General features: G+C 34.4%; 1 protein-coding gene and 1 pseudogene across 1 annotated transcript in view; one reads left to right on the top strand and one right to left on the bottom strand.

Moving 5' to 3' along the window:
* SAMTOR (S-adenosylmethionine sensor upstream of mTORC1) overlaps nt 1-12,551 on the top strand; it is an 89,615-nt gene extending 77,064 nt beyond the window's left edge. Inside the window, exon 5 of the mRNA XM_060020755.1 lies at nt 9,339-12,551. Within this exon, the coding sequence (XP_059876738.1) occupies nt 9,339-9,968 (630 nt within the window). The 3' untranslated portion in view covers nt 9,969-12,551. The remainder of the gene's footprint in view (nt 1-9,338) is intronic.
* Nucleotides 7,084-8,838, bottom strand: LOC132431148 (protein-L-histidine N-pros-methyltransferase pseudogene; annotated as a pseudogene).
* Nucleotides 12,552-13,619: the final 1,068 nt, after the last annotated feature.

The following is a 13,619-nucleotide window of genomic DNA, read 5'->3' as shown; positions in this document are numbered from 1 at the left end:
TAGCTACAATCAACTAGAAATTAAAAATAGTACCATTTATAATAGCATCAGAAATATGAAGTATTTAATATATGAACATATATTTATATGAAATATAAAGCTGACAAATATATGGCAAACCTGTATATTGAAAACTATAAATTATTAAGAGAAAGTAAAGAAGACCTAAATGAGTAGAGATATATACTGTGTTTATTGGTGGAAAAACTCAAAATCTTTAACACATCAATTTTCCCAAAATTGATCTATAGAGTCAGTGCAATCCTGATAAAAATTCTAGCAGGTTTTTCTGTAGAAATTGAAAAATGTATTCTAAAATCTGTGTGGAAATCCAAAGGTCCTAGAATAACAACTTTTTAAAAGGATAGTGTTGGAGAGTTTCAAAATTTATTTTAAAGTTATAGTAATGAAAACAGTGTGGTATTAGTGTCAAGATTATCAATGAAATATAACAGAGAGTCCACAAATAGGGCTAAACCCCTTGTAGGGGTCCCAGAGGGAGAAGAGAGAAGAGGATCAAAAATGTATTTGAGAAAATTATGGCTGGAAACTTCCCAGACCTGAAAGAGAAAAAACTTATATCCAGGTACAGGAAGCACAGAGGGTCCCAAAAAGATGAACCCAAACAGACCCATATCAAGACATATCATAATAGAAATGGCAAATTTAAAGAGAGAATTTAAAGACAGCAAGAGAAAAACAAAGAGTCATATACAAGGGAATTCCTGTAAGGCCATCAGCTGATTTCTCTGCAGAAATTTTGCAGGCCAGAAGGGAGTGGCATGATATATTCAAAATGCTGAAAGGGAAAACCTACAAACTAGGATACCCAGCAAAACGATTATTTAGAATAGAAAGCAATAAGAACCTGCTGTATTAAAAAATTTTAAAAAGAAAAGAAAAAGAATAGAAAGCGAGATAAAGAACTTCCCAGAGAAGCAAAAAATAGTTTATCAGTACTAAGCCTACCCTAAAAGAAATGTTAAAGGCTCTTCTCTAAGTGGAAAGAAGTAAGGATCTACAGGAAAGGGAAGATCCCACTAGGAAAGGCAAATATATAGTAAAGACAGAGAATCAATTGTGAAAGCAACTGTAACTGCAATAAACAGTTAAGGGAGAATCATGCAGATGTAAAATATGACGTCAAAACACAAATGGGAGGGGAATTAAAAATGTAGATCTTTTAGAATGTGTTTGAACTTAAATGACTGTAAGTTCAAAATAAGTATTTATATTATAGGTCAATACATATGAACACTGTGGTAACCATAAATAAAAAAACTTAAAATAGACAAAAATTAAAAAGAAAGGAACACAAGCTTACTACTAAAGAAAGTTCATCAAACCACAAGGGAAGAAACAAAAGAAGAAAAGAACAAAGCTACAAAAACAGCCAGAAAACAAGTAATAAAATGGCAATAAGTACATACCTATCAATAATCAGTTTAATGCCAATACACTAAATGTTCCTATCAAAAGACATAGAGTGGTTGATTGGCCTAAAAAACAAGACCCATCTATATGCTACCTATAAGAGACTCACTTCAGAGCTAAAGATACACACAGAATGAAAGTGAGGGGATGGAAAAGATATTTCATACAATGACAAGAAAGTGGGGGTAGCAATACTCATATTAGACAAAATAGAATTTAACAGAGTGTATAACAAAAGACAAAGAAAGGCATTATATAATGATAAAGGGATCACTATAAGAAGTTTTACACTCATTAACATACATACATCCAACACAAGGGCACCTAAATATATAAAGCAAATAACTAACAGACATAAAGGGAGAAATTGACAAGAATATAATAATAGTAGGGGAATTTAACACCTTACTGACATCAATGGACAAATCACCCAGATAGGAAAAAAATAAGGTAACAGTGGTCTTAAATGACAGAATGGACCAGTTAGACTTACCAGATATCTACAGGACATTCCATCACGAAACAGCAAAATACACATTCTTTTCAAGTGCGTGTGTAATGTTCTCTAGGATCGATCACATGCTAGGCCACAAAACGAGTCTCAACAAATTTAAGAGAATAGAAATTCTATCAAGCATTTTTTCCAGCCACAACAGTATGACACTAGAAATCAGTTACAGGAAGAAAAATGGGAAAAGAACAAATGGGGAGACTAAAACAACATGCTGCTAAAAAAAACAATGGTTCAATTAAGAAATCTAAGAGGAAATCAGAAAATACCTCAAGACAAATGGAAACGGAAACACAACTTCCCAAAATCTGTTGGATGCAAAAGCAATTCTAAGAGGGAAGTTTATCACAATACAGGCCTTCCTCAAGAAAAAAAATCTCAAACAACCTAATCGTGGACCACCTAAAGGAATTAGAAAAGGAAGAACAAAGCCCAAAGTCAGCAGGAGGAAGGAAATCATAAAGATCAGAGAGGAAATAAATGAAATAGAGACCACCAAAAATAATGGAAAAGATCGATGAAACCAAGAGCTGGTTTTTGAGAAGACAAACAAAATTGATAAACTTTTAGCTAGGGTCACCCAAGAAAAAAAGAGAACCCAAATTAACAAAATAAGAAATGAAAGAGGAGAAATAACAACTGATACCACAGAGATACCAAAAAATAATAATAATAATACTATGAACAGTTATATGCCAACAAATTGGACAATCTAGAAGAAATGGATAAATTTCTAGAAACATACAACCTGCCAAGACTGAATCAAGAATAAACACAATTTGAACAGACTGATCACTGGTAGTTTAACTGAATTTGTGATTTAAAAGAACGCCCAGCAAACAAAAGTCCAGGACTGGATAGCTTCACAGAGGAATTCTGCCAAACATACAAAGAAGAGCTAATATCTTTCCTCTTCAAACTAGTCCATAATATTGAAAAGGACAGAACACTCCGAAATTCATTCTACAAGGCACCATTAGCTTGATACCAAAAACAGCAAAGATACTACAGAAAAGAAAATTGCAGGCCAATATCTTTGATGAAAATAGATGCAAAAATCCTCAACAAAATATTAACTAACCAAATCCAACAACAATACATTAAAAAGATCATACACTATCATCAAGTGGGATATAGTCCAGGGATGCAAAGATGTTTCAATATTTGCAAATTAATGTGATACACCACATTAACAAAAGGATAAAAGTCACATGATCATCTCAATAGACACAAAAAGCATCTAACAAAATTTAACATCCATTCGTGATAAAAACTGTCATCATAGTTGGTATAGAGGGAACATTTCTCAACATAATAAAGACCATTTATGACAAACCCACAGCTAACTTCATACTCAACTGTGAATAGCTAAAAGCCTTTCCTCTAAATTCAGTAACTAGACAAGGACGCCCGCTGTCACACTTCTATTTATCGTAGTAGTGGAAGTCCTAGCCACAGCAGTCAGGCAAGAAAAGGAAATAAAATGCATCCAAGTTGAAAGGGAAGAAGTAAAACTGTCATTACTTGCAGATGACATGATAGTTTATATAGAAAACTCTGAAGTCTCCACCAAAAAACTATTAGAACTAATAAATGAATTTAGTAAAGTTGCAGGATATAAGGTTAATATACAGAAATCTTATGCTTTTCCATACACTAGTAATGAACTATTGGAAAGTGAAAGTAAAAAAAAAAAAGTCCCATTTAAAAATCACATCAAAAGGAATAAAATACCTAGGAATATACTCAACCAAGGAGGTGAAAGACCTATACTTTGAAAACTATAAAAAATTGATGAAGGAAATTGAAGATGACACATAAACTTGGAAGTATATCCTGTGCTCTTGTATTGGAAGAATTAAGGTTGTTAAAAGGGCCATACTACCCAAAGCAAACTACAGATTTAATGCAATCCATATCAAAATACCCATGACCTTTTTCACAGAACTAAAACAATTAATCCTAAAATTCATATAGTATCACAAAAGACCCCAAGTTGCCAAAGCAGTGTTGAAAAAAGAAACAAAAACAAAACTGGAGATATCATGCTCCCTGGCTTTAGACTATACTACAAAGCTACAGTATTCAAAACAGCATGGTACTGGCACAAAAACAGACACATAGATCAATGGAACAAAATAGAGAGCCCAGAAATAAACCCACACACCTATGGTCAATTAATCTATGACAAAGGAGACAAGAATATAAAATGGGCAAAAGACAGTCTCTTCAGCAAGTGGTGCTGGTAAGATTGGACAGCTGAATGTAAGCCAATGAAGTTAGAACATGCCCTCACACCATGCACAAAAATAAACTCAAAATGGCTTAAAGACTTAAACATAAGACATGATACCATAAAACTCCTGGAAGAGAACATAGGCAGAACACTCTGACATAAATTGTAACAATATTTTTTCAGATCTGTCTCCTAGGGCAAAAGAAATAAAAGCAGTAATAAACAAATGTGACCTAATTAAACTTAAAATCTTTTGCACAGCTAAGGAAACCATTGACAATACAAAAAGACAACCCACAGAATGGGAGGAGATATTTGCAAATGATATGACTGACAAGGGGTTAATATCAAAATATATAAACAACTCATACAATTCAATATCAACAGAACAAACAACCCAGTCGAAAAATGGGCTGAACACATGAATAGACATTTTTCCAAAGAAGACATACAGATGGCTAATAGGAACATGAAAAGATGCTCAACACTGCTAATTTAGAGAAATGCAAATCAAAACAACAATGAGATATCACCTTATACCTCAGAATGGCTGTCCTCAAAGTCTGCAAATAACAAATGTTGGAGAGGATGTGGAGAAAAGGGAACCCTTGTACACTGTTGGTGGGAATGTAAATTGGTGCAGCTACTAAGGAAAATAATATAGAGGTTCTTCAATAGACTAAAAATAGATAACCATAATGATCCAGCAGTTTTACTCCTGGGTATATATTAGAAGAAAATGAAAACAGTAATTCAAAAAGATAAATGCACCCTTGTTTTCATAGCAGCGTTATTTACAATAGCTGAGATAAGAAAGCAACCTAAGTGTCATCAACGGATGGATAAAGAAAATACATACACATATATATACATACACACAGGTATATACACATACATACACACACAATGGAACCTTACTCTGCCATAAAAAAGAAAGAAATTTCTGCCATTTGCAAAAACATGGTTGGAACTAGAGAATATTATGCTTAGTAAAATAAGTCAGACAAAGATAAATACTATATGATATCACTTATATGTGGAATCTAAAAGATAAAACAAATGAATGTATAGTAAAACAGAAACAGACTCACAGATATAGAAAACAAACTAGTGTTACCAGTGGGGAAGAGGGAAGGGAAGAAGGGCAAGATAGGAGTATGTGATTAATAGATACAAACTACTGTGTATAAAATGGATAAGCAACAAGGATATATTGTACAGCACTCTGGAATATAGCCATTTCATAATAACTTTTAATGGAGTATAATCTCTAAAAATACTGAATCACTGGACTGTATACCTGAAACTAATATTATAAATTAACCATATTTCAATAAAAAAAGAAGACATTGTTAAAAGAATGAAAAGACAAGCCATAATCTGAGAGAAATATTTTCAAGTTATATATCAGATGAAGGACTTGAATGAAGAATAAAGAACTCTCAAAATTCAATAAGAAAATAGGTTTTTAACATTTAAAACAACCCAATCATTTTTCACTATGCAAAAAAATTGAACAAACACTTCACCAAAGAAGATACTTAGGTAAACATTACTACTCATTAGGAAAATCCAAATTAAAACTTCAATATACTACTACACACCTGTGACTATGATTAAAATTTAAAAGCCTGGCCATTCCAAGTGTTGATGAGGATTTGGAGGAACTGGAACTGCAATAAACTCCTGGTAGAAATGTAAAACTCAGTATAAGTGCTTTTGAAAATAGTTTTGAAGTTTCTTTAAAAGTTAAACATGCACGAACTGTATGATCCAGCCACCCCTTTCCTCAGTATTTGCCCAAGACAAATGAAACATGTTCATTCAAAGACAAACAGGAATGCTCATAGCAGCTCTAGTTGTAATAGCCAAAAACTGGAAACAACCAAGTTATCTATGAAAGGTATATGGATAAACGAAGTGTGGTATATCTTAATATAGTAGCCTACCTCAGCAATTAAAAAGGAATAAACTATCAATACAAGCAAAAAAATGGATTAATCTGAAAATAATTGTGCTGTATGAAAATAGTACATTATTCTGTATTATTCCACTTACATAAAATTCTAGAAAATACCCATTGATCTATAGAGATAGAAGTCACATCAAAGATTGCCTAGTGGCAGGGGAAGAACAGGGAGGGTACAAGGAAGGGATTATATAAGGGGCACAGGAAAACTTTGGCAGGTGTTGGATCTATTCATTAATTTGATTGTAGTAGTGGTTTCATGAGTGTATAAATGTTAAAACTTACCAAAGTGTGTACTTTAAATGTTTGTGTGTCAGTTATACTTCAGGTTGTACATCAGTTATACTTCAATAAAGCTATCCCCCTGCCCCAAAAGGAGCAAAAGGAAGAAGAAAATCTTTTTCCGCGTAGTTCCACGTAGTAGAACTTTGTGTCGCATTTCCTAATAGATAGTCCAGATGCTTATGTGACCAGCTTGTCTACACACTAACAGAATTGAGGGACTAAGGTATTAGCTCATATCTTTGATAATTAATTAACTATTGTTGTATATAAGGGTAACTAATTTTTATCTAATTTTAAAACTGCTTTCTTATTCTGGATTATTTCCACAGAGTTTGCTTTTTTTTTCCATCTCCAAAAAAGTTTATTTGCATGATTAAAAACATTTTTTGAATAATGATAGAATTTCTAAACATAAAAGAGTATCAGTGGCTATATCCTATAACCAGTATTTGCAACTGGATGGACAACTTTATTGCCAGTCTTCATTTTATTAAAGACAATCCATATTTATTGGTTCCGTGTGAAGTCATGACTGTTGCTTTGCCTGAGAATGAGTCCCTACTGCAATTAAGTATAAAAAAAATATCTTCCAGGTGAACCGGTTTGCAGGGCAGAAATAGAGACACAGATGTAGAGAACAAACATGTGGACACCAAGGGGGGAAAGTGGCCGGGGGCGGGGAGTGCTGTGATGAATTGGGAGATTGGGATTGACATATATACACTAATATGTATAAAATGGATAACTAATAAGAACCTGCTGTATAAAAAATAAATAAAATTCAAAAAAATACATATATCTCCCATAATCGGAGTGTGACCTGCATTACTGAGTAAAGAGTTAATAAAAATCCTCAAAGAATTGGGGTTTTGTTTTTCAAAAACATTTTTTACACACTACAAAGAAATAATTAGTATTTTGGCTTTTAAAATTCCTGCATGATATTTAGAATGGCAGCCCCCAAATGTCCTCCCTTCACAAAATTGAGAACACAGACCCTCTTCCGGAGCATACATTCTTGGGGTGGACTCTGAAGACTTCAACCTCCACATGTTTATACTGGTTTGAGAACAAAGACAGCGTCATCCAGAACGTAGTAGTCTTTATACATATCACCTTCACACAGGTATGGCAGTCTGGTGAAAGCTTCGATAAAAAAACCAGCTTTTCTGAAAACTTCAGGCAGACTATTCACTTGTTCTTCCCAGTTCTATCCCTTGATTTTCAAAATTTCTGATGGTTTATCCCACTTGCCATCTATGTTTTCCACATAAGGATGAAAAGGTAAGACCAGACCAAGGATGACCCTGCCTCTAGTTGGCTCCAAGACGCTTCTGATATCTTTTAACAAAGTCAGGGGCTGATCACAGCGGTCCAGCAAATTCAAGCAGCTGATGATATCATACTGGAACCCTGTATTCTGCCATTCATTTTTACCAAGCACTCTGTATTTCTTCTTCTGAAGCTGCCATATTATAGTTTCAGACAGCTCAGTGGCATAAATTTCTTCAAAATGAGGGCTCATGATTTTTGTGACTTCTCCATCTCCAGCAACTAAATCAAGAAATCTGTGGGTTTTCCAGTGTGGATTAATTTTAAGCAGTCTCTGAAACTGATCTGGTGAAAACACAAACATTGAGCCTTTTCCTAGCAACCCATTGATAGATGTTCTAGACGTAAACTGGCTAAAAACAGATGACACAAAAGAGTGATATAATTGGATAAATAGCCAGCCCGATTTCTCAGTGTTGTTGTTTAGGTCTGTGTTCCTTGATCAAGGTAACTCTGAACAAAGACAGCCTGGAGTGATTCGCATAGTTTCTCTCTGTTGCACACAAACCACTGGTGGTTCTTCCTGCTGCCTTCGGCTGCCGCCAGCCCACCCTGGTCCGCTCGTCATGTTCACGTACAGGGAGCGGGTGAGCGGGCTCCGCAGGGTCCACATCCTCCGCGCCAGCCACACGGACGCCGGGCTCAGACAGCCAGCCCGCGAGCAGTCTCATCGGGGGCCGCGGCCACTCGCTCCGGTCACCGCCGGTGCCGGGGCAGGGAGGAGGACGCGCTGCCGCCTCCAGCCGCCGCCGCCGCTGCCGCCGCCGCCGCCGCCGCCGCCCAGGATCGAGCCATCGCGCCAAACTCGCCCATCCAGACCCTTCAGGGCAGAGGCGGAGGGTCTCCATAGAGTTTTAATATTCAGCAAATGATACAGTGCTGTTTATTTCTTTACTTGCAGTGTATCTCATGGTCATTTGACTCAGTTAATTAATTTAATACATAGTTTGTTTCAAGCCGGAGATTAGCTTTTTAATAGAATCAATATATTATTAAAATTACTTTTGAGATGGTTAAAGTTAATGGTTGAAAAGAGGTTTTTCATGACCTTAACAGTTCTGGTATTTTGCTTTTACACATTTATAACTGCTTTCATTATCCTCTTTGACTTCTTTGATTCATCTTTATTTCATGGTATTTCTTGTTTAAAGTTATTTTTATGTAAACCTGTTTTTTGGTAACTATAAATGTTTAAGTGAATATAAATATGACTAAGTTTAGAAATAAATCATCCCTGTAGGCTCTTACCCAAATAAAATTTCAAATAAACCCTTATTATTTTTAAAATATATATACTTAAACATTATTTCTAATTTTTAATTAATTGTTACTCAGAAATATTTTTTTTAAATAATGACTAGAAATTCTTTGGGCTTAATTACTCTGAGATTTTTCTGAGTAAAAGTTTTGGTTGAATAAGTCTGTGCAAGTGGAATATTTATAAGGGAAAGGTACATAATTAAAGCTTGAATTATATAGAAATGCTATGAAATAGCTTGGTTTAAAATTTATGTAATTAGGTGGAGGTGATCTTAAAATTCTTAACATGCCTTGTTTTTCCCTTTCTGCAGAGTGTGTATAAATGTGACTTCCTGAATTTGCAGCTTCAGCAACCACTCCAGCTTGCACAGGATGCTATAGATGCCTTTTTGAAGCAGCTAAAAAACCCTATTGATTCTCTTCCTGGAGAACTTTTCCATGTGGTTGTTTTCTCTCTCCTTCTTTCCTATTTTCCATCACCTTACCAGCGATGGATTTGCTGCAAGAAAGCCCATGAACTGTTAGTGTTAAATGGTTTATTGCTTATCATCACACCTGATTCCTCCCATCAGAACCGTCACGCTATGATGATGAAAAGCTGGAAGATTGCTATAGAGTCCCTGGGCTTTAAACGTTTCAAGTATTCAAAATTTTCACATATGCATCTGATGGCATTTAGAAAAACCTCCCTAAAAACCACAAGTGACTTGGTTAGTAGGAACTACCCAGGGATGTTATATATTCCTCAAGATTTCAACAGTATAGAAGATGAGGAATATTCTAACCCTTCCTGCTACGTTCGATCAGATATAGAAGATGAACAGCTAGCATATGGTTTCACAGAGCTCCCTGATGCTCCATACGACTCAGATTCTGGAGAAAGTCAATCCAGCTCTATTCCTTTCTATGAGCTAGAAGATCCCATATTACTTTTAAGTTAATATAAAAGCAAAAGGCCCTTTCAGTCCAGACTCCTAAACTTAATTGCTTACACTAATCAGAAATACTAACATGAACTCAGTACTTAAAACCTGCTTTGCATAGAAGAAATGCAAAGGTTTACAGAGTTTGCTATTTTTTTCTACTTCTGGATTTTAAAATTTATTCTTATATAGAAAGCTTAAAGTTTCATGCAGAGTGACTCCTGTCATAGCAGAAACCACTGTTATTTTAGCATTTAGCACTAAGATATTATAGAAAGGTACCTTTTTCTCTTTAGTGCTATTGTGAAAAATGAAGCATAATTTGCTATGTATTTTTCTTATTTTCATCTTTTCAGTGTTGACTTTAAACCATTGCAATGAGAAACTAAGATATGTAGAAAGCTGTAGATTGCACTTTGATGACTCACAAGTTAAATGTGACAGAGATAGATTGGTTTAGTAGTTTTGTGATGCACTTATTCTTTTTTCTAACTAAATTGTTACCTGTTATAGAAAGCCATTTTGGCTCAGTTTTGTCTGATGATTGAACATTCCCCAAACTTTTTGGAATTGATAATTCTTATTCTTTCTTGCTTGCTCATTTGGCAGCATCAGACATTGGGGAGATATTTCCCCCAAAGTGTGTATTCTAATTTGATTAGCATAGTACAGTAAACACCATTGCCAAAATAGAGTTTTCATATCTTTCTTGTTGATTTGGGCCTTGGTGTAAAGTATATTTAACGGTGAGAATTCACTTTTACTTTTTTACATTTAGGTTTCATTTACAAAATTTTCTATTTAAGCAAGGAACAATATAATACTCAATACTGACCCGAAACACATATGTGAAAGGGTTTGCACTTGTAAGAGAGCTTATGTTCTACCTAGACCAACCTTAATAGGGTCCTCACCTTTCCATTAGGAGGTGCTGCACTACAAGTCTGGAATTATATAGAAAAATTTTAAATTAACCCTCTGCTGGTAATCTCATAAAATGGTTTTGACGTTTCGGTATTCTAATTTCTATCTAAATCCTAGCAGAAATTTTTCTTTGAATATATAAACCATTAGTTGGCTGTGGGAATTTTCCCTTTCCACATTGATAAATGCCTTTCTGTGTTTCTGAATCAGAAGCAAATGATTAAGGAGAAATATATGTCCAACAAGACAAGATTAGTTTAAATGGCTAAGAACATTTAGTCCACATTGTCTTGTCAGCCAGCAATTGTCATGTAAACTATCATTTTTAAGAGTGCCACTGTGTGGATTTTTTTTCAAGTGGTTATTACATTAAAATTACCTCATACTGAGGTTTTTGCACTGAAATATCACAGTTTCAGATTTCATGGTTAATGTTGTGTGTGTGCGTTTTTAAAGGAAATTTGCATTTTCAATAGTTGATCCTAAATTCATAAACTGAACTTCTTTACTCTGATAAAAGTGTTTTTGTGCTTATTGTGAATTGCTGTAGTTAACTCTGAATGTCAAACTTTACTTAGAAATAAAAAATTTACCCTTTAAGATATAAATGGTTGAGTGTGTATACCCAATATTTGAAATTAAATTTCACATTCTAAATTAATGAAAGTAACAAGACTGTAATTAACCTAAAAGTCAGTTGAGTAAATGCAATAAATATTGGTTGCTCAAATATGCCAGAAGTAACTTGAAGTTTTTCGTTTACTTTCAATAGCATAAGATTACTTAATAATAAGGAATAATTAGACTTTCTTTCCAATTAAGAACTACAGGTCAAGTCTTGTAACTCGCCCAAAAGAAGAAAAAAAACACTGTGTTCAGGGTAACATAGAAAAATGTGTGTTGTTAGTACCTCCTTTACCATACGGTCCGTTTTCTGTGATTTGGCTAAATGCTATCTTAAAGGCAAAGAAAAGCAACATACCAAACAAAAGCGCTTTGAAAGTAAATGAAAACAGTGCTTTTGAGAGGCTGGTGTAAGTATTGATATATGACCTTGGAGTTAGCCCATGTGTTACAGCTAAAATGTTGGTGCTATAAATTCTTCTGATTGTTTACAGATGTTGATTCTGCTTATGCTCCAAAGTGTGCATGATGTATTTTAAGTAGTACTTTAAAGAAAAATCTCTTTATAAAAACCTATACTCTCACTTAGTATAAATTTGTTTGGATTTATAAATCTCGTTTGTTACTACTGTAAATTCATCTTCAAAATTAGGTTGGCACAGGATTTAAACTAATACGTATTCCACCAAAGCCAATTCAACATATAAATGTTAAAATATAAGCAGTCATGTGGCTTGGTGCCAGATTATATATGTAATGACACAAGAAGTTATTAGAGCCTTTAATACTGTATGGGTACTCTTGAGAATGATTTTGTTTGGATATGAAGAAGTTAAGGGGCCTCCTGTCACATTCACAACAGTATTCTCCAAAATAATTTGATGTTTCAAAAACAAATGATCATTTGCTTGGTTTCTTCAGGATTATGAATAGATCAAGTGGTTTATATGGTAGTTGCCAAGTGGTGGGAGGTGGCTTACCTGAAAATGTATGTTTGTGTTTGTTGTATTTTTTCACATTTTGTGAACAAAGCACATTTATTAAAAATTTTAAATTTTCTAACATTCCTTGTCTGTTATTTACGAACTGAAAGTTTTGTGGTCTTGACCTAATCTCACTAAGTGATTTCAGAATTGGGAAGCAATTTAAAACTTAAATGACTTAGAATTTTCTATCTGGTTTCATCTAGTCCAGTCCCTTAATTTCATAAATTCATTCACTGAGATCCAGAGAGCTCAAGTGACTTATCCATTATCATGCTATTTACCGACGAACAAGGACAACAAACAACAAATTCTAGTTCATTATATGTCAACTATGTCATACCCTGCTTTTCTTGAAAGTTAATTACATCGAAGATAATTTACCTAAGTATATCAGTTATTTTAGGGCAGCAGATGGCTTTCTCATAATGTGAAAGGGTTCTTTATTCATTAAACAGATATTTGAATTCTACCAAGTGCAATATGCTGGGGAAACAGCAGGGCTTGGTGTGTTCACAGTCCCCTGCTTTCATTGGAACTTATGATCTAATGAAAACAACAAGCATTCTACATGGAGTTAACATCTGTATCTAGGAATGATTGCCTACTGATCCTATACCTTTGCTCCTGCTTAACTTCCTTAATTTGTTTCCTAAATAGAACAGGAGACAAAAGAATTTTAAAACACAACAAAAACTGTTTAGCAAATCACAAACACATTGTAGATAAGAGGGATGTATTGTTCATCCCTCCAGAAAAGTGCAAACTGAAAATTCTGATTGTTAAAAGCAAGGAAAAAATGGAATTGAGCTTTTGCTCCATTTTCCCACACTTTCTGAGCACAGTGCTGCAATGGTATTCGTCTTCAAGAGTCCACATACTAGGTAAGTAGAATGTAGACTTAAGATCTGGCTCCTTCTTCGTGTTGGAAATTGTTAGACAGCAAAGGTGAAAAACAAATACCTCTAAATTACTAGTCCCAAAAAACATAATACAAACGTTTATTACAAAGAATGTTTGTATTATAGTTATTTTATTCGTTCCAAAAACTTGATTTGCAGTAACTTGCATGATAGTTCACAATAAAAAATTCATGTCCATGATCAACTGAACACAAAGCTCCCCAAAATTATTAGTG

The sequence above is a fragment of the Delphinus delphis genome, chromosome 9, assembly GCF_949987515.2.
Source record: "Delphinus delphis chromosome 9, mDelDel1.2, whole genome shotgun sequence".
Classification (NCBI taxonomy): domain Eukaryota; kingdom Metazoa; phylum Chordata; class Mammalia; order Artiodactyla; family Delphinidae; genus Delphinus; species Delphinus delphis.
The sequence above is the reverse complement of the archived record's forward strand: the minus strand, read 5'-3'. Positions and strand labels throughout refer to the sequence as shown.